This window comes from Artemia franciscana, chromosome 3, assembly GCF_032884065.1.
Source record: "Artemia franciscana chromosome 3, ASM3288406v1, whole genome shotgun sequence".
Taxonomy (NCBI): domain Eukaryota; kingdom Metazoa; phylum Arthropoda; class Branchiopoda; order Anostraca; family Artemiidae; genus Artemia; species Artemia franciscana.
Window position 1 is genome coordinate 11,472,407 of NC_088865.1, and position 19,995 is coordinate 11,492,401.

At 32.9% G+C, this 19,995-nt stretch overlaps 1 protein-coding gene across 1 annotated transcript in view; it reads right to left on the reverse strand.

Annotated features, from left to right (window-relative positions):
* Nucleotides 1-19,995, reverse strand: part of LOC136024883 (conserved oligomeric Golgi complex subunit 7-like) — a 55,517-nt gene that overhangs the window by 10,109 nt on the left and 25,413 nt on the right. Inside the window, exons 4-9 of the mRNA XM_065700414.1 lie at nucleotides 17,202-17,508; nucleotides 13,478-13,671; nucleotides 9,586-9,814; nucleotides 6,110-6,254; nucleotides 4,656-4,885; nucleotides 1,415-1,582 (exon numbers count right to left, since the gene is read on the reverse strand). Of these exons, the coding sequence (XP_065556486.1) occupies nucleotides 1,415-1,582; nucleotides 4,656-4,885; nucleotides 6,110-6,254; nucleotides 9,586-9,814; nucleotides 13,478-13,671; nucleotides 17,202-17,508 (1,273 nt within the window). The remainder of the gene's footprint in view (nucleotides 1-1,414; nucleotides 1,583-4,655; nucleotides 4,886-6,109; nucleotides 6,255-9,585; nucleotides 9,815-13,477; nucleotides 13,672-17,201; nucleotides 17,509-19,995) is intronic.

Consider the following 19,995-nt stretch of genomic DNA (forward strand, 5'->3'; position numbering starts at 1 on the left):
ACTTATATAGCTATTGCTAAACAGCTTTCATTCTTACTTATCTGTGTCAAACTCCATCTATATTTATCCCTATTTTACTTATATACGTCAAACCCCGTCTTATTTATCCTTAAAACCTTAGAAGAGTCCATTCGATGGTAAATTATGAGTTATAGTGCCATTTTTAAGGACCAATCACCGTTCAAGGGAAACCTGGTACCCTGTCAGCACCCTTTAAGCATTATTGAATATTTATAGGACCCATATCCTGCTACTTCCCTATATAATTGTAAGTGGAGTAATATAATCAAAGTAACTGGATCATTACCATACAGAAACAGAATAATTTATAGCAATATGAATCCAGAACTATTTCTCTAACGGTCCAATACATAACACAAAAACGAAGCTTAGGTGAATAGTTACATTTTTGCTCCACCCTAATTGGCTATTGTTAAATTTGAGACAGAAGTATTCATTGTTCTAGTTTAAACACTTTTCCTGCAACATTCCTTAGTTATAAGGCTACAAAAGTAGAGCAGACTTAACTTATCCTTCACACCATCTGGAGGCTCTTCTTTTAAGATACTGCCTTTTTAAAAGTCTATTTATTAAGAAAGAGGCCGTAGTGCCTCCTAAAAGACAGGCAGTAGTGCCTCCTCACGTAATATTAGGCGATAATATTGAGCTATTTTTGGTAGTAGCAGATAGATGAGAAAGGATACATTGTGTTGAAGAACTCTTTAAACGTTGTCTGCCCTGGCTAAATTGAAAAACTGAGATTCTACGGTATTAAAAAAAAAGATTGTTCGTTTCAAAAGCGCATCTAGATACTTCTATCAAAATCCTTAATTAGTTAACAAATGACGCTTTATATAATTCATCAATCAATTAATTAGGAGCCATATCCAGCGGTTACAGTACATTGTTCTGAAATGCATATTTTTACTTTCTTGCAATATAGATTTCAAAGAAAACCTCTTCGATAGTTAGAAATTCGATTTTATTCTGTATGACTAAGGTTACTTCTGGCATCCGAATTGAACACTTTTTTTGTAAACACTGTTTGCTGGTCTAGTAGTTTCAATCTCACAAGGGATGTGCTTGCGTGCCAAAAGTTGGATCCTTTTAAACATCCTATTCTGTAATTAGATCGAGAATTTCATACAAACTGAAAGTGGTGATTTGTCAGTTTTTTTTCCACAGATACACTTTTTCTTCTAGGTAATACGGGTTTCAACGCGACCTAATAATTATGATTATTAATTAAAAATAGGATCAAACTATTTTACTACGATATTTAAATCGCTAAATTCTATTTTTTTTCTAAGCCTTATTAAAATAATTGATGAAATTTTCAAATTAAATGAAATCAAAAACCTAATTAATAAAAAAATAATTTTTAACCTAATATAGAAATAGCCTCTAAACAAACCTTTCTTTACAGATACAAGAACCAAATCGACTTCAGCTCTCACATCGTCTCCAATTATCACATAGTCTGACTTTTCAAGGTGACAAAAAGGAGGTTCCATGTCTTTTAGTTTTTTTATCTGGTTTGTAAGATCAGTATCAAGTTTTGCCAGATTAACCAGAACGTCTCCTTAAATAGAAAACAATTTTTAAGCAGTATATAAACAATACACAAGTTTTCATAAAATATGTGTCATATGCTTTTAAGCTATATGTGAGGGTTCTTTAAGGGAATATTGCTAATCGTATCGTAGCCAAAGTATAAACAATAAAAGCATAAACATATAAAAAATATAATAAAAGTATAAACAATAAAAGCAAAACGTAAAAGCCGTAGCCACAAAAATATAAAAACAATGAACAAACAAAATCAGTACAAAAGAAAACTGGACAACACCCTTGCCCCCCCCCCTTCGGAAAACAGATTTTGATGGCCCCTCTTATTACTACTCAGTAATATATGAAAAAACCTGCAAAATCCTGATATTTGAATTTCACTAAGACTCACTTATTTTATTACTTTAATAGTTAATACAATTATCAATCCATCATTTATTAATCGATAATTATTAACCCAGTATTACTAATTGATTAACGATGTCGTAGTCAATGCTGATTAGCACAATGACAATGTAGCAATAATACGAAAAAATAAAAATAAACAAAAGCAAAAATGAAAATCAAACATCCGTCAAATTCATCATTCAAAATTGTTCTCCTCAGGAGTAGCTTCAACTTGACTAATAAAATTTCTGTATCAGTGTAAAGTTCACAATACTCATAAATTTTCAATGAATAAGTTTTACTAAATTAAATCTGTTAATTTACTGGCCAATATTCCTATTTGCTCATTATTATTGGCCCTTTTTTACTGCGGTACCTTTATTACTTTTAAGTTTTTTAGAATAAATTTCAGCAATTACACTGCTTTAAAAAAATTTCTTAACTTAAATAAATTCAAAATAATACCTGATAAACTAAAAAGACAAAACTCAAAGGAGCAGAAGTATACGGTTGTCTATAGAATCAGTTAATATGAAAAAATCCCTACTCAGTTGCTATGAATGAAAAATGAATGAGAAAAAGAATAGTAGAATACTATAATAACTTTTGCTCTAAAAGCCCTGGGGCCATGGTAATACAAAAAAAAAGAAAAAGGAAAATTCAACTCAAATTGACATAAAGGAAACTGAAAGAAACACTACTTAAACAAAAACATTACACCACACTTGCCAACCATCTTTCCTCAAAACCAAAATCACTATACACTTCTTTTTGCAACCCACTCAACTCTTCCACTCACCAATCGTATGACCCACCGTCTCATCTATATTTCCTCACATGCGGCAAAAGTAAAGATCATTTTACCCTTGCCTCTTCCCAAAATATTTCCTTCTTACCCCAAGTGGTGAGCTATTCACCCTCAATTCAATAGCATACTTTAACGACTCCTTTCCTAAATTCATCATAAAAAAATGCTCCTCATTTCCCTGATTCGAAGGGAATCAGAGAGAATTCTTTCATACTGCCAAATCTGTCCTTTTTGATCAAATAAAAGGCGGGGGTCATGGGTCCGGAACAAATTTCTTTTTACTGATTCATTAGCTTTGGAGAGAATACTGGTGAATGTAGGACATACCATTTTTTTCTCCTGGGATTTAGTCAGTGTTTCTAGTCAACATTTTCAATTTAATGCAAGGTTTGATGATGACAGGTTAGGTCAAATTAGGTTTGGTTTCAACCCATTTGTTTTTAACCCATTTGTGACATTTATAACCAAATTTAACCTAACCTAAACAAAAATAATATAATATAATCTAACTTTAACTATGACCATCATAGCTTGCATAAAATTGGAAAAGATGAATTGCAAAGCTAATTGAATAGAGAAAAACGAATTTTGGACATTTACCGGTGAATGTCGACATTAACCAGAATTCGGACATTCAGGGTACTTGTATACACAAACATCAAAAACAAGAAGAACAATAGAGAATTCTTTTCGCAAGACAGTGGAAATCTAATTCGAATGAACATTTCGACCCTATATCCAAGGGCCGTCCTCAGGAAAGCACAAATGTACAGAAGAAGAAAAACTTACAACAACATACGATGAATAGAATATAAATTTTTTTTAAAAAAGTCCCATCATCCTTACTTCAGCGAAGTTCAACCAGGACTCACTTCGCTGAACTCACTATTCACTACTACCAACAGTTTCGAAGTGCATGAGGAGGCATTTCAAAGCGGTTCTCCTACCCCAATTAAGCAATAATTATATTTAAGAAATAAGAAGTACCCACCGGATTGGGAGGGCGAGGGCTTTCACATACCATCATACTACTAAGCATTAAAACTTAACATATACAGCTAAATATGCTTTATACAGTATGGAAATTGTGAAATTTCTCTAATTTTATATAGCTCAATCCCTGGAATTGTCTTACCACATTTAATAATAGATATCCTGATTGCGCGTATTTAGAGACCCTTCCCCTCCCAAGAGGATGGATTGTTTTCAGACAACGAAAAGCCCGAAGTAAGACACTTAGTTTTACTACTCGAAAACTTTGATTGATATCCAATAATTCGAGATGGCGTGATTAAAAATATCATGGGTTCACCTACCCTAACATAAAAGAGAGAGATAAAAGACAGGTCTTACCATTTAGTAGATTTGTCTCTTAAATAGAATGCCAAAAAAAAAACCAAAAACAAGAGCTAAAAAGTATAGAGCATAAATAGAGTAATAATATAGAGTAAAAATAGACTAAAAATGTAAAAAAGTATAAAACCTATAGAGTAAAAATGATGAATTTAGTAGAATTATCACTCCAATCAGCTAAAAAATACATTCTTCAAGGAAAGATAGATAGATAAAGAGATAGAGAAGGAGGGAGGAGGAGCCAGAAAGAAGGATAGAGATAAAGGGGGGGGGAGAAAAGGTTGGCTACTGTATTACTTTAATTAAATAGAAACATTCTTTAACCAAAGATAAAATGTAAGATAGTGATAGAGAGGGGAAACAGAGGGAGAGTATGAAAACTGGTTAATAAACATAATAAAATGTCGATGACCAAATTAGCAAGTAGCAAATTTGAACAAACTTTGAACAAACATGAACAACAACAATTAACAACATGAACAAAGCAAAAAAGAAAACCCTCAAAGTCCAAAGATCTGAAGCTACAATAAAAACATACCCAAACTTTCAATAAAACGTAAGCACAGATCACAATTTGAAAAATCATCAGCCTGTTTCCTTCTATTAATTGCATCAAAGAGCAGTTGAAAAGCTCCTAAATAATGAATTAAATGAGTCACCATGGCTTTCGTTAATACAACCAAATGTCTATCAGCAGTAAGCTGTTGACATCGACGCAAAGATTCGTAAAATGTAACAAATGTGCTGATTGTCGTTTGCTTGACTTCCCTGAAAAATTGATTTAAAAAGTCAGTTAAATAGTGGTGTTACGAACAATATTGACAACGCTGTGCAAAAGTACCGTTTTTGATAAGATTTAAAAGTTCTGGCACAATTCAATTCAACTTATTTCAAACGTTTAATTAGCCTCAAAAATTGAAGAGTGAGAAGAAAGAAGAAAATAAAAAGGAAATTGAAGAGAAAGAAGAAAATATAATAAATAAACTGACTATATAAAATATAAAACAACAAACAAAAATAAATACTAACCACTATACACAAACCAAAATTATATGAATAATACTTAATTACATTTCTTTAGTATCATAATAAATTCCAACAACAACTTACTTAGTAACATCATAAATTTTAACATAGATATGCACAAAAGAGAGAGAAAAAAAAATATCTAAATTTGAGAAACATTACAAATTGTAAAAATTACGCCACCCAACTAAAAAAAAATACTCTAATTTCAATAATTATAAATTATTGAAGTATGTTGGATAACAAATTATAAAGTGCATTTGGATATTTTTGGGCACAATAAAAATTTTTGGTTTTACTTAATCCTTTCTGACTTGAGTATTTTTTCAAGTTTTAGTTTATCTATAATTTTCTTCTAATTACCAGAGATTCTTAACGTGCTATTCAGATGGTACAAACCAATATTCTGCGGTATAATTTTAGTCGGAAAACTGGTACAATAAATTTCAAAGTGTTGGCAACGCTGGTCACGAATCGATTTTATCACGAAAGGTTTTAATAATCAAGAGTCAAAGAATCATGAGGAAGAAAAGGGATTGGTTGCAGAGATAGCACTGTGCTATCACTGCAACCATAATTTCTACTAAGGAAAATACAGTGACCTAAATCAATCGAAACTTTTGAGATTTAAATTAAATAAAATGAAACCTCTCGGCTTCAATTAAAATATACTGGGATATAAGCTGTTTTTAAGAAACTAAAATTTTAATAGGTGAAATAAAGTTAGCTTAGGCATCACAGCAATCTTCAGGATTGAGCTCAATAACAGGAAATGCCTCATTTTCAGTCAAAATTTATAAGGATATAAGTTGTTTACAAGGAAGGAAAGTTTTGCAGAGGAAAAACAGAGTTGTCAAAACAATCCTCAGACTTATACTGGATAACTGGAAACCTCGCAGCTGCAGTCGACAAAAGCCGTTTCTAAGGGAGAGAGATAAAAATTTCTAACAAGACAGATGAATTTACCTTAAGGCATCGAAGCAGTCTTCGGATTTGAACTGGATAACTGGAAACTTCTCGGCTTCAATCAAAACATACTGAGATATGAGCTGTTTATAAGGATAAAAAATTTGCTGAACAAGTTTGTAAATCTTTTCTCGAAATTCAACATCTGAAAAAGACGTATTATCAATTAAAAAATGTAATAAAAAACTATCAATAAAAATTTTCAAAACTCCCAATTGATTTTATTTATTTATTATTTCATTGATATTTATTAATCTATTTTATTTATATTATTTACTTATATTACCTATTTATGATTTATTTATACATCTATTTATTATTATACTCATTTAATTCATTTTAAGTGTATTTATGATGTAACAAGTCAGCCAAAATTTCTAAGGTGCCTTAATTGAGCAGAAGACTTTCTGACAGAGACATTTTCAGGTTTAGCCATGTTTTGACATTCTATGCTGTCTGGGCCTTTTTTGTATCCTGAATTGAAACATTTCAAGTAAGTTATCCTGAGATCAATATTCTCATTTGGGATTCGTAGTGATCCTCATTGTCACATGTCTTCTAGCTGCAGATCTTGTTGCGCTTCATTTTCGTGCACCATTTCTTGAGACATTTTTTCATATCTTTCAATTTAGCTATTCAGACTCACTCAAAATCATGTGTAATTTTGCATGAACGCCATAGATACCGAAAAAATTATATTCATCTTTCCCCAGTCGTTATATTTCTGCTTTAATTGTGCTGCTACATAATTCACTAACAACCAGGAATTTTCTAGTGCCTATGCTTTCTGAAATATCTAAATTAAGCATTAGTGTAGTTATTATTTATTTATTTATAGGAAAATAAATTTCCTTATTACATTGTAATTTCTGAATTATCTAAATTACGAAATAGCATAATTGTCACGTTATTCTTTAGTTTTTAGTCATATTTTCGTTTGCAATTCAATCTGACTGTTTCTTGTTCCATGCCTTTTTTTTGGATGTTCGAAGTAATTTTGGATGCGTCATGAATACTAAAAAATACGTCCACCTCTGGGCAAAAAATGATGTAGCTTTTGCTCTTCGCATGGATATAAATGTGACACAACCCACATATTTTTTTCTTGCATGACTTAAATTCTTCTTTCCTGCTTACCCTTCACAGAAATCAAAATCACTTCATTCCATTCCAGGGTGGTTAAAAATCCATGCATGGATTCATTTCCCTTTCCCTTTCTATCTTTGCAGACGCGAAAGTAACATTTTTCTACATTCTAAAGTGAAAAAATAATAAAGTTCAGTGATAGTGGCGCTTCTTGCCACTATTTTACCGTCTCAAATTTGTTACTCACATGCTTAAAACGATCCCCCCCTGAGGTATGACGCCCCTGACAGTGTTTCCACTACAAAATCCTCTCAAGGAGGTCATCCCTGAAAGTCAGGCTATTAATTCCTTTAGCAATAAGCTCGACATACACAATTCTGAGCAAAATTCAGGGTAAATGGTTGACAGATACCAGATGATTGGTCACTGGGTGGCATACAAACGGCACAGGTTCTAGGATTGTAGCGGGATAAGACCCTGAAAATTGTATTTAAAAAAATAGAATTATGGAACAAATTTAACGGTTTTTTAAATTACGGACAATGGAGGGGGATAGAAATTCTGTTTGCAAAGAAAATGGATGTGAAGTTTGAAAGAGTGTATTCCTTATTTCTCTAAGGAATATTTTCAGAGAAGAATTTGCCCTTCCGTCGTAGTTTAAATATTCGCCTTTTCAGAAAGAAGTATAAGGCAATATTCCTACCTTGGATATGCTGTTCATATTGCTATTTAAACAGAATCTTAGAGTGTAGGTAGATTCTTGTGATAAAACAATGGGCAATATTAGTATAGGGCAACATTCCTGGCTTCAATAAGCTGTACATATTGCTATTTAGACAGAATTTTCAAGTGTAGACAGTTTAAGGCGATAAAAAAAAATTATGGGCAAAATTAATATAGGGTAATAAAAATATAGGGCAACTTTCCTACCTTGAATATGACGTTCATATTGTTATTTATACAGGATTTCAGAGTGCAGATAGTGTATTGTAATATAAAAATAACGAAGCATATAGTGCACTATGGCAGCGCACTGAGTTTATGATTATAGTGCTATGGCACCCTTGACAGGATGTGCACGGGACAAGAGACAGCACTCATGAGCTTCTCTGATTCCGAACGATTGAATGAAAATGCCATATTTTTGATTGGGACATGTACAACATTAAATTCACTGAAAGCCTTGTTACTTAGTACAGGCTATTGGAATTGACTAGATCTAAAGTTTTTTATTCAATAAACTAGGATTAAATATAGCAAGGCAGTTTGAGTCTCTAGCGATGTTAAACAAGGTTATGAAGACTGACTGGATCTATTTCCCTTTTTCCCCTAAATTTTTGCTGAGAATTTTTTAAGTAGGACAGATTTTGCAACATTTTCAAATGTTGAACATTTCAATGTTTTTGATTTTATTGGGACATAAACTTTTGGAAATATATATTTAGTTCAAAAAAGTACTTTAACAAACCCAACATTAAAACTACTCCGTAATGTATTCTATTAGAAAATCAATTAAATTTCATAATTTTCAAGTACTTTCATTTTTTTTTACCGGCACAGGAGTTGATTTCTCTTTCCCGCGACAAAATCCTGAGAAAATTGATCATATAAATCAAACAGCGCTATTTCATCACTCAAAACCTCAAACAAGTGATACTACAAGAGATTTTTGTTTCTGCTCAAAGTTTTTTCAGTAACAACATAAATGGAAAACGATATAGGCGTAGCCACTTATTCTTTTCAAATGGCTGAAGTAGAAACTTAAGCAGAACGGAATGCAGGATATTCATCTCATTGGGGTTTTCAGACATTTACTGAAGCAATGATTTGAAATGAGTCAAATTTTACTCCAGCAATGAAATTTTTCACATTCGGACGAAAAAAAATACTTTGTTTGGATAAATGTTGATGTTTTTATGAAGGCAAATTTTAAACAAAGAACTGGCATGTGGCTCTGACTATGAACGCTATTTCATTGCGACAACCGGGATCGAACCTCTGACCCTTTGATTATTGGGTAAAGTTTCTATCCAATGTATTGTCGCAAGGGGTCTTTTAGTTTGATTATTTAGGAAACCTGTACAATTATTCTAGGCAGAAGAATCGTAATGCTTCAGACGGAAAGCCACTTTTTAGTGTAGCCTAAAGCAGGTTTGAGGATTTATTGCAGCAGCAAGCCGCACGAGGCTAGGTGCTGGAAAACTTCCAAATCTCTTCAGAATCAAATAAAATACGGGAAAATTATAAAAGCAATCGACGAGCCTTAGTGAGCTCAATAGGATAGACAACAAATTTCAGGTATAAGAAAAGGGTTACCCAACACCTTTTAAATTGCCGAATCTGAACTACTACTAACAGAAACACTATTACAAAGCAAAAATTTTACTAACCTAATTTACATCTTTTCGAAACCGATTCTGAACAAAGATTGACACAAAATCGATCTAAATAAGTTCTCAGCGATTCTAATCCGACAAGTTTGTTACCATGGCCTTGAAGTACGTCACTCAAAATAGTTGATGGGGTTGGTTCAAGTTTAGCAAAGACATCGGCCAGAAGTTCAAATGAATTGGATTGAATATCAAGATCCCTCGACGCCATTGATTCCAGCCAAATATTCTGAAAAAAAAATCAAAAATTTGTATCTCTAATAATAAAAACAGGTATAGATGCGTACAATATATGCGTATAATAAATGCGTATAATTGGCATTAATCATGAAAATGAAAATGCATTTTTTAAGAAAAAGAAAGAGAATTTTCTTTTTATGGTATATATTGTTTGGTATATTTGGTATGGTAAAAAAGAAAAGAAAAAAAGAAAAGAAAAATAAAGAAAATAAGAAAAAAGGAAAGGAAAAAAGATAGGAAATAAAATAAAATTCTAAGATAATATACTTTTTGATAACGGTAAAATTATGTTTTGGCAGGCCACGGGAATTACAGACAATTATTAGCTAAAAGAAACTTTTTTTTGAAATGTCTCATTTTTTTGGTTGGATTGCAAAAAAAAAAATTACTTGATGACGGTTCGTGAGAGAAAAGGAAAACTGTCGAGGAGACTATTCTGCAAAGCCACAGCGAAATTGAATACGGTCAATTAAACTAAACTAAGTCAATATGCTCAAATTAACAGTTACAAATATAAAACTACCTAATATTATTTTTAAAACATTATTTTAATAAGATTTGCTCTCAAATTCAAAAAAAAGGGACGAGAAACGTGCCATAAGATCAAAGGGATACGACCATAAAACTCGGGTAGAAACCACAGCTCTAAATAAACACTGTGAAAGTTTATAATGCAAAAAGAAATTAAAAGAACTACTTTTTGTTACTTCTCGTTTAGCTGGATTAAAAAAAAAATTATTTGAAGAAGGACAGTGAGGGAAAATAAGGATTTTCAGGCGAAAAAGGTGGACGGCGAGGGATAATGAAGACTGTCAGGAAGAAAAGATGGACGGTGAGAGAAAATGAGGACTATCAGGGGGAAAGGTAGACGGTGAGGGAAAATGACAACTGTCACGAGAAAAAAGTGGACAGTGAGTGAAAATGGGGACTATCAGAAGGAAAAGGCAGACGGTGAGGGAAAATGAGGAATGCAGGAGGATAAGGTGGACGGTGAGAGGAAATGAGAACCATCAAGGGAAAAAAATGGATGGTGAGGGAAAATAAGGACCGTCAGGACAAAAAGGTGGACGGTGAGGGGAAATGAGGACTGTCAGAGAGACTGTTGTGCAAGACGGCAGTAAAACGGAATTAAACCCAACCTGCTCTTTTGCCGGACGTAATTTAGTGGCTAAGAATTAATTGTCAATTTGGCAAAAATAGCAACACAATTCATCCTCGTCAAATATTCCAAATTAAGCATAGGACTTTAAATCTTAAGAAAAAAGAAAGAGAAAAAAGACGACAAAAAATAATAGCTGAAACTATAAATCACAAGCACTTGCAATGAAAAGGCGACAACTAAAACAAAAAGCCAAATCTGAAGAATAAATGATGACTTATTTTTATACTTGAGGCGACAGCTCCTATTTATGAATAAAACTTTAGTTTATTCTAATTTCTAACTTTTTTTAGTCCAATAAAAACAGAAAAAAAGGGAAACAAAGAATACAAGCAAAAAGCCTCCACCAACAGGTAATGGAAAAGAATTGGCACTTTCAAGAAGGCTAAATGCAAGCAGTTCAATTTATGATTACTACACTAGTAAAAACTGATCTTAGAATACATAATTGACAGAAAAACACTCATTTTATCAGGAATTTGCACCACAGGAAATTATCATTTTACATTAATTTACAATATAAGAACATCGGAGGAAATAAGAAAAACTAACAAAACCAATGGATTGCCAGGGACTATACATTAGAATAACGAAAATAAGACTTGCTTCGTTGCCAAAAAGTGAAAACATACTGAAAATCTTCCGTTGTTGAAAAGAAAACCTGACAATCATAGCAATTACTTTTTCATTAAGTTACTAATGATTATTAAATAAATAATGGTTTAAATAAATAAATGGGTAAAATAAATGGTTATTTATAGTTTCTTCTCCCATGCCATATCCTGCCATATCATGCCGTATCCCTAAAGCAGAAACATGGTAATAACTTAAGCTTCCAAGTCTGGAACCCTAAAACGTATCAACTATTTTAGAACGGTAACCAAAAGAGTCCGCTTACCAAAGAGCACATAAACAATTTAAAGACTTTTACTCGTCTTGTTCTAAGTCAAACTTCTCCTGAGAGAACAGGCTCAACAACAAAAAAGATGGTTTTAGGCGGGAGGGCAATGGATTCAACAGCTCCTTTTTCTATATGGAAATTTTTATCATTTAAAGTCAAAACCAGCTACCACATCTAAAGATTCATATCATCCAGCTGTCAGCTGTCGCAACTAAAGATCGTAACTGAGATGTTCCCAATTCTGAGAGAAAGTGTTTGCTAGGCTATTCTCAAAGGGATTATAAATTGGACCAAGCAGTGCAATATAGATCAGAAAGATCAATTCGTGATTGAAGATGTATTGCCCTGTTGATACTCCACTTGAGAAAAGCTCAGAAAACTGTTTTAGCAACTATTTTAGAAATATGAAAATGTCAGATAGCACCTTTAGGCGTAACAGGCAGAGCGTAAGTTATAAGTATAACCGACTCCGCTTCCAGAAATTTTAAATACTCCGACTCCTACTTTGACTCCATTCAGCAGATATTAACCAAAACTTCGAATCCATATTCCTGTTTTAAAGTTTCATTTAACTAGACTTCATAAATTACAACCAACTCCTCATTCCAGACATTTTCAATATACCAGCTCCAACTCCATTTAGTGAAAATTTACTATAACACCGACTCAACAGTCTTTATTTTAAAGCTTCATTTAACTAGATTTTATAAATTATAACCGAATCCGAAATCAACTCTAGATGCTTTTAATACACCGACTCCGAATCTATTCAGCAAAAATTTGCTAAAGCTCCAACTCCATGACTCCAATTCTATAGCCCTGGCAACAGGACCATTTCTTCTTCTTTTTTATTCTCAAAATTATGGTAATTCTAAATATTATCTTTTTAAATACAGGGTGCCCACACAGTCTGCATACATACGAATTTTATTTTTCATAGAACAAAACAATTTTATTTAATTATATTGTACAGGAATTGTGTTTTCAATACGACTTCGATTATTTGCCTTGCTAAATTCAGGTGAACTCAATTGAATAGGTGAACATAGCCGTCCATTTATGCCAATTTATTTGCATCCAATTTATCTGAAAACTAAAGTTATCTGTAAATATTATCTTTTACTTTATTCTTTTGTCTTTTTCTTATCTTTTTTATTATATATTTAATTTATCTGCCGTAGTTTTTTATTATATATTTAATTTATCTGCCGTTCATTCTGCCGTAGTTTTTTATTATATATTTAATTTATCTGCCGTTCATTCTGCCGTAGTTTTTATTATATATTTAATTTATCTGCCGTTCGTTCTGCCGTAGTATCCAAGAGAATCGTCAGAACCAGTCGTTGCTGCAGATCACACTATTTCAAGCGAAGGCAGAATCTGAAATTTCTCAGATGGATGGTCAGATGGTATTTGAAATATGTTTGAAAACTAAAGTTATCTGTAAATATTATCTTTTACTTTATTCTTTTGTCTTTTTCTTATCTTTTTTATTATATATTTAATTTATCTAATCAGTTTATTTAAAAAATCATAACTCGTATTTATCCAGACTTTGTGGACACCCTGTAGATAGCAAACTGAATAAATACCTGCTGATTCCATTCAGTTGAAACGTTGTCCAAAAAGTTAAAATACCATTCAAACTTTCCATCTTTGGCTGCCAGTAATGACGCTTCCTTCCATTTCTTATGTAATGAGCCACGTCGATGTTGAGAAACATATATAAAGGACTGTCGAGAACGATCTATCGATCTCATTATATTTATGGTAGATTTTATCTTTTCTAGAAAATTAAATACTTAATCCAGGCTGAAAACGATGATAACATATTATTAAATTCAGCCCTACAACAAGTGATATCATTTCACACATAAAAACAGGGAGTCACAACATCACATCAGAATACGTGATGGTCGTCGACCAAAACGTATTTAGTCAAAGCATAAATGCAACCTATGTTAGTAAGGTTTTCATTCAAGGTGTGTACATTTAGTCACCCAAGTAATAATGCCTTGTCTTTCCGGTTTTGTTTGTATCTATTTTTGGTTATAGTCGGTTATGTATCTATTTGGTTATGTATCTATTTGGTTATATTATTGATTATAGTCTTTGGACTATAATCAATCATTCAATTTATTTAAAGCAAACTGAGACAAAATTACAAAGCTTTAGACTCCCACAAAGGCTCCTTGGCCTGTGAGAGTGGGAGAACACCCCCGCTCAATTTTTAATGTCAGATCTTAGTTCTCAAGGTTCATTCCCGGGTATAAAATCAGCATTATTCGTCCTACTCAATCAGTTACAAAGACAAATCTGTTCACAAATGTTATCGTTATATTCCAGGGAATAGCTTTACATTTTAATGGTAAATTTGGGAAAATAGATATTTGTTTATTATCGCTTTTAAAGATTGCACCAACAAACACCTTAGATTCTAGGAGTGGTACGCCATTGCTGCTAAATTTGACAAACTAGATATGAGCTAGTTTGAAAAACTAGATGGAAAAATAAATGCCCTTAATACATCCCAGCAAGAGACCATAGATAAATCTATGCTGCTGCTGCTTTTCAATGGCATGCCTGTATATGCCTCACGTTTTGGGCGACGGGCTGTTTAGACTAAGAGTAAACTACATATAATCAAAATACGTTTTAGAAGAGGGAGCAAAACCTCATCTGAAGGGTGATTTCAAAAGAACAGTTTTACATTATATACATACAAACATGCGAATTAGCTAGAAACAGATGGGAACAAAACTAGATGGAAACAATACACGCCTTTTTATTTGATATCTGTTATCTTGGTATGTTGTGTTTTCTATAATCAGGAAATAAAGAAATAAGTTTTGCCACTATTGTGTCTTTCGGCTCTCGTTTTGGTTCGACATTGACTAGATTTTTTTTTTTTTTTTTACTACAGAATGTTCAGAAAAAATCAGCTCAAGCACACACACAAAAATCCCCTCAAATTCTCCTTGAACAACAATCCGAAAACCCTCTTGGAGCGGGAAAATCGAAATATCTATTTGGACGTAGTTTTTGGGATAAAGTGGTCGTTTTATATCAAATCAAGCAATCCGGATCCGACGTCAGAAATCCAGTTTTCCGTATGCAAGCATCAATTTTCACATTCATGGAACGAAGAGAGAGAGAGAGGGGGAGGGGGGGGGGGAGAATGAAGTTCGCAATCACTATTTGACGGATTTTTGTGGCTAAAGAATCATTTTATATCAAATAAAGGACTATTATCCCAAATATGAGGTCAAACATATTTTTTTTTATCATGATCGACGTTTTCTCCTAAACGCTGAAAATAATATGCTTCGTCTTCGGACTCTTCCAACAACTTTGATGCTCTCAAATTTTTGAAAAACGACACAAACCTTGTATATAGCTTTGAACCCAGTCATCTAGCAGGTAATAAGGTATATGGCCCCACTGATTAAATCAACAAAAGAATGGCACCAAGGAATGAAACCACAAACTGGAGGGTAAGTCTCGAATGCTGGTTCGAAATTGAACTGTTCAAGACTCATATTCTAAGGCGCCACTCCTAGCTTAATAATAAATTGTGATTCGACCGAAAATAATTAAAATAACTAGTTCATGTAGGTCACCTATCACAACCATTTTAAGTCACATGAGGTATTTAACTACATACAATCAAGTTTTTAACTTTATTTTCGAATTCATTACCATTGATTTCATAGGAAACGACCAAACAATCAAGCAATCTCTTAATTTTCAGTTTTAACTCTCCTCCCCGTCCTTTTAGGTTGGAAATGGGCGTTAGGGTAAGGAAAATGAAAATCTGAATTCAGATTTGGAGTCGGCACGTTTGATTTGATAGGAAACGACTAAATAAACTGCAAAATATTTGTAAACAGAAAAATAAAATTTTCTCCCTTTAAGCACAAAGTTGGGATACTTGGTGCAAGTGGAATTCAGGGGGATTTTTTGTGGAATTCCACTGATTTTTCAGAGCATTTTGTGAAAATTATTTTTCCCGAGATTTGACTATTTTTTCCCGTATTTTCCCTCTACTATAGGGCAGGGATGTGAGCTCTCTTCCAAGCGATTCAATTTTGTCATATACTATGCCATAGTATTAGGCTATTAGAAAGACCTTACAACTGGCCCTGAAGTGAACAATCGCCCATACTTTATAGTTTCAAATCTAGACCATGTCGACATTGGCTCATGGTTCGGGAGTTTTCCATAAGGAGCATGAGAAATGCTCCAGAAAGTATCTTTAACAACTGCTTTCATTAGACTGAATATCAGTAAAGCTAAAAAAAAACCAGGATCAGTTCGTTTTCACGAAGAACGCGAAAACAAACCATACTCATTCCTTTCACTGATCTAATGTCAGATCAAATTGGTTGACCAATTAAAATACTTCAAGTAGGTCATATACCTCAAACTGAGGATAAAGTGGTGAAATACACACATTAATAGCATCAGTATCTCCCATCTTCGATAAGCTCTGTATTCCACTCTGGAAAAAGAGATATACCTTCGTCAGAACAAAAATCTGAATTTTTAAGTCTCTAGCTAGCCCAAAATTAATAAACCCTATATTTTCAAATCACTTAAAAAAAGTAAAAAAAAAACAATTTCGCGGAATTTTGAAAATTCGAGCAATTAAAAGAAATACTTCTCTAATACAAGAGTGGCCGATGTTCAACTTAAAAAAATCTAAATGTGACTAATTTTAAAATATATATAAAATATAAATATAAAATATAATATATATATAATATATATGAATATATATAAATATATATATATATATATATATATATATAATATATATATATATATAATATATATATATATATATATATATATATATAATTATATATATATATAATATATATATATATATATATATATATATATATATATATATTTCTCCTTCCGTCTTCCATTTTTTTTTTATGTCTTTGTGCTGTTGCATTGGTGATTTCTATTTTCATATATATATATATATATATTATATATATATATATATATATATATATATATATATATATATATATATATATATATATATATATATATATATATATATATATATATATATATATATATATATATATATATATATATATATGTGTGTGTGTGTGTGTGTGCGTGTGTGTGTGTCTGTGTATACATTTATATCCCCCTATCTTACTTAAATTGGATAAATATATTTAGATTTAACATACAATACAAGTGTTAAAGGAACCGCTCGTGTTTAATTGTAAATTGCGGTTTTTAACAGGTCACCTTAGCTCTTACATAAAACAGTAGTTTCAGAATATTTACCTAAGTCATTTTCATGTAGAGCTGCAAGCAATTTGGGTCCAACTGCTGCTTCCAATCGGTTCTTCAAATCTTCTAAAATCTCTTGCTTTTGTTTATGATCAGGGCTTTGAACCCATAAGCCAAGACTGGCCGATAATTTTGATATTTTAGCAGCAATACCAGAAAGATCTCCACTTTCAAAGAGCAAATCAATACTTTCTACGATGGTTGACCAGCTATCAGCGTCCTTAAGGGCTTTAATTGTTGCATCTAACCTCTTTCGTTTCTTTTCAAGCTCTATCAACGAAGCAGCTGGTTTATCTTCAGTCTAGAAAATACAAAGAATAAAAACGTAAAGACCCAAGACAGTAAAAAAAGTAGAAAACAGAGAAAGAGAGAGAGAAAGAGAAAGAGAGAGAGAGAGAGAGAGAGAGAGAGAGAGAGAGAGAGAGAGAGAGAGAGAGAGAGAGAGAGAGAGAGAGAGAGAGAGAGAAAGGGGGAAGAGAGCTCTTCCAAAATGAATTCCTGCATTATATTCCCTAGCCAGATAATCAGTGGTACGTAGATTGCACAAAACTAGCATAATGATTGGCAAACTACCCATTAAAAAAAAATCTTTTTCTTACAGTTTATTATAATCAAAGTACACAGTATTTTACTAATTTTTCATTTGAAGAACTTATTGAATTAATATTACTTTAATATTTCTTTTCAGCCTAAAAGCAACACATGCAAGGAAGAAAAGAAGAGCCCTTTCGTATTAAAATATAGCAAACCTCTCATTACAACAATAGAACAGAGAGGAGGGGGCGGGATCGGTGGTCAAAAACAAGGGCCCGACCGATATATTTGCCAGATGATATTATCGGGCAGACATTGGGATTACTGTCATTATCGATTATCGGAAGAAAAAAATATCGGATACCGGCTTTTTTTCTTTTTTATACGTAACTTATCCAGAAGATTTCGTCAAATTTCCTCAGGTAATTTTTGCGTGTCCAGGCCTTGGGGGACTGAGCCACAAGGTAAGTGAGTCAAATGAGTCAAAGTATATTTGTTGTCAACACATCTGGTGGATTCGAAATATATGAGTTGATAATCAAACAACTTCCACCAAAACAACTAAAAAGAATACAATAAACCACACATTTTTAATACATATTCACTTGCGTAGGTGGAAGATACAATATTCAATCGATTCAAATCCTAATATCCAGTCAGGGGTGCAGCTTGGAAGTTTAGCTCATGTGTCCGTATTTGTCGGCATACTAGACGATTTTGTTAACACATTCGTTGAGTTCCTCCTCCAAGCTTAAAACCCTATATACATTTAAAACCCTACATAAACAATACATTTTTGTTTAATACATGTTCACTTGCGCGGGTGAAAGATTCTAGATTCAATCGATTCAAATCCCAATACCCAGTCAGGGGTGCAGCTTAGAAGTTTAGTTCATGTGTCCGTATTTGTCGGCATACTGGAACGATTTTGTTAACACATTCTTTGAATTCCTCCTCCAAGCCTAAAACCCTATATACATTTAAAACCCTACATAAACAATACATTTTGTTTAATACATGTTCACTTGCGTGGATGAAAGATCTAAGATTCAATCGATTCAAATCGTAATATCTAATCAGGGGTGCAGCTTGGAAGTTTAGCTCATGTGTCCGTATTTGTCGGCATACTGGACGATTTTGTTAACACATTCTTTGAATTCCTCCTCCAAGCTTAAAACCCTATATACATTTAAAACCCTACACAAACAATAAATTTTTGTTTAATACATCTTCACTTGCGTGGGTGAAAGATCCAAGATTCAATTGATTCAAATCCTAATATCCAGTCAGGGGTACAGCTTGGAAGTTTAGCTTATGTGTCCGTATTTGTCAGCAAACTGGATGATTTTGTTAACACATTCTTTGAATTCCTCCTCCAAGCTTAAAATCCTATATATATTTAAAACCCAACCAAAACCATACATTTTCGTTTATTACATGTTCATTGGCGTGGGTGAAATATCCAAGATTCAATCGATTCAAATCCTAATATCCAGTCAGGGGTGTAGCTTGGAAGTTTAGCTCATGTGTCCGTATTTGTCAGTATACTGGACGATTTTGTTAACACATTCTTTGAATTCCTCCTCCAAGTTTAAAACCGTAGCTGCACCCTTGTATCCAGTGTGCCTAGCATGGATTTGTTTTCAAACAGTTCGTGGTAACGAACTGTAGTAAGGAGCGACCCGGCTCAATAGTAAACGAAACTCTAAAAAACGGAATTTCGATGCTAAAAGATATATCAAAAGAATCGGATTTTTATGCTGATTTTAAATATATAAGTTTCATCAAATTTAGTCTTTGTCATCAAAAGTTACGAGCCTGAGAAAATTTGCCTTATTTTGGAAAATAGGGGGTAACACCCCCTAAAAGTAATAGGATCTTAACGAAAATCACACCATCGCATTCAGTGTATCAGAGAACCCAATAAAAAAAAATTTCAAGGTCCAATCTTACAAAAATGTGGAATTTCGTATTTTTTGCCAGAAGACAAATCACGGGTGCGTGTTTATTTGTTTGTTTGCTTTTTTTTTTTTTTTTCCAGGGGTCATCGTATCGACCAAGTGGTCCTAGAGCGTTGCAAGAGGGCTCATTCTAACGGAAATAAAAAGTTCTAGTGCCCTTTTTAAGTGACCAAAAAATTGGAGGGCAGCTAGGCCCCCTCCCACGCTCATTTTTTACCAAAGTCAACGGATCAAAATTTTGAGATAGCCATTTTGTTCCGCATAGTCGAAAACCATAATAACTCTGTCTTTGG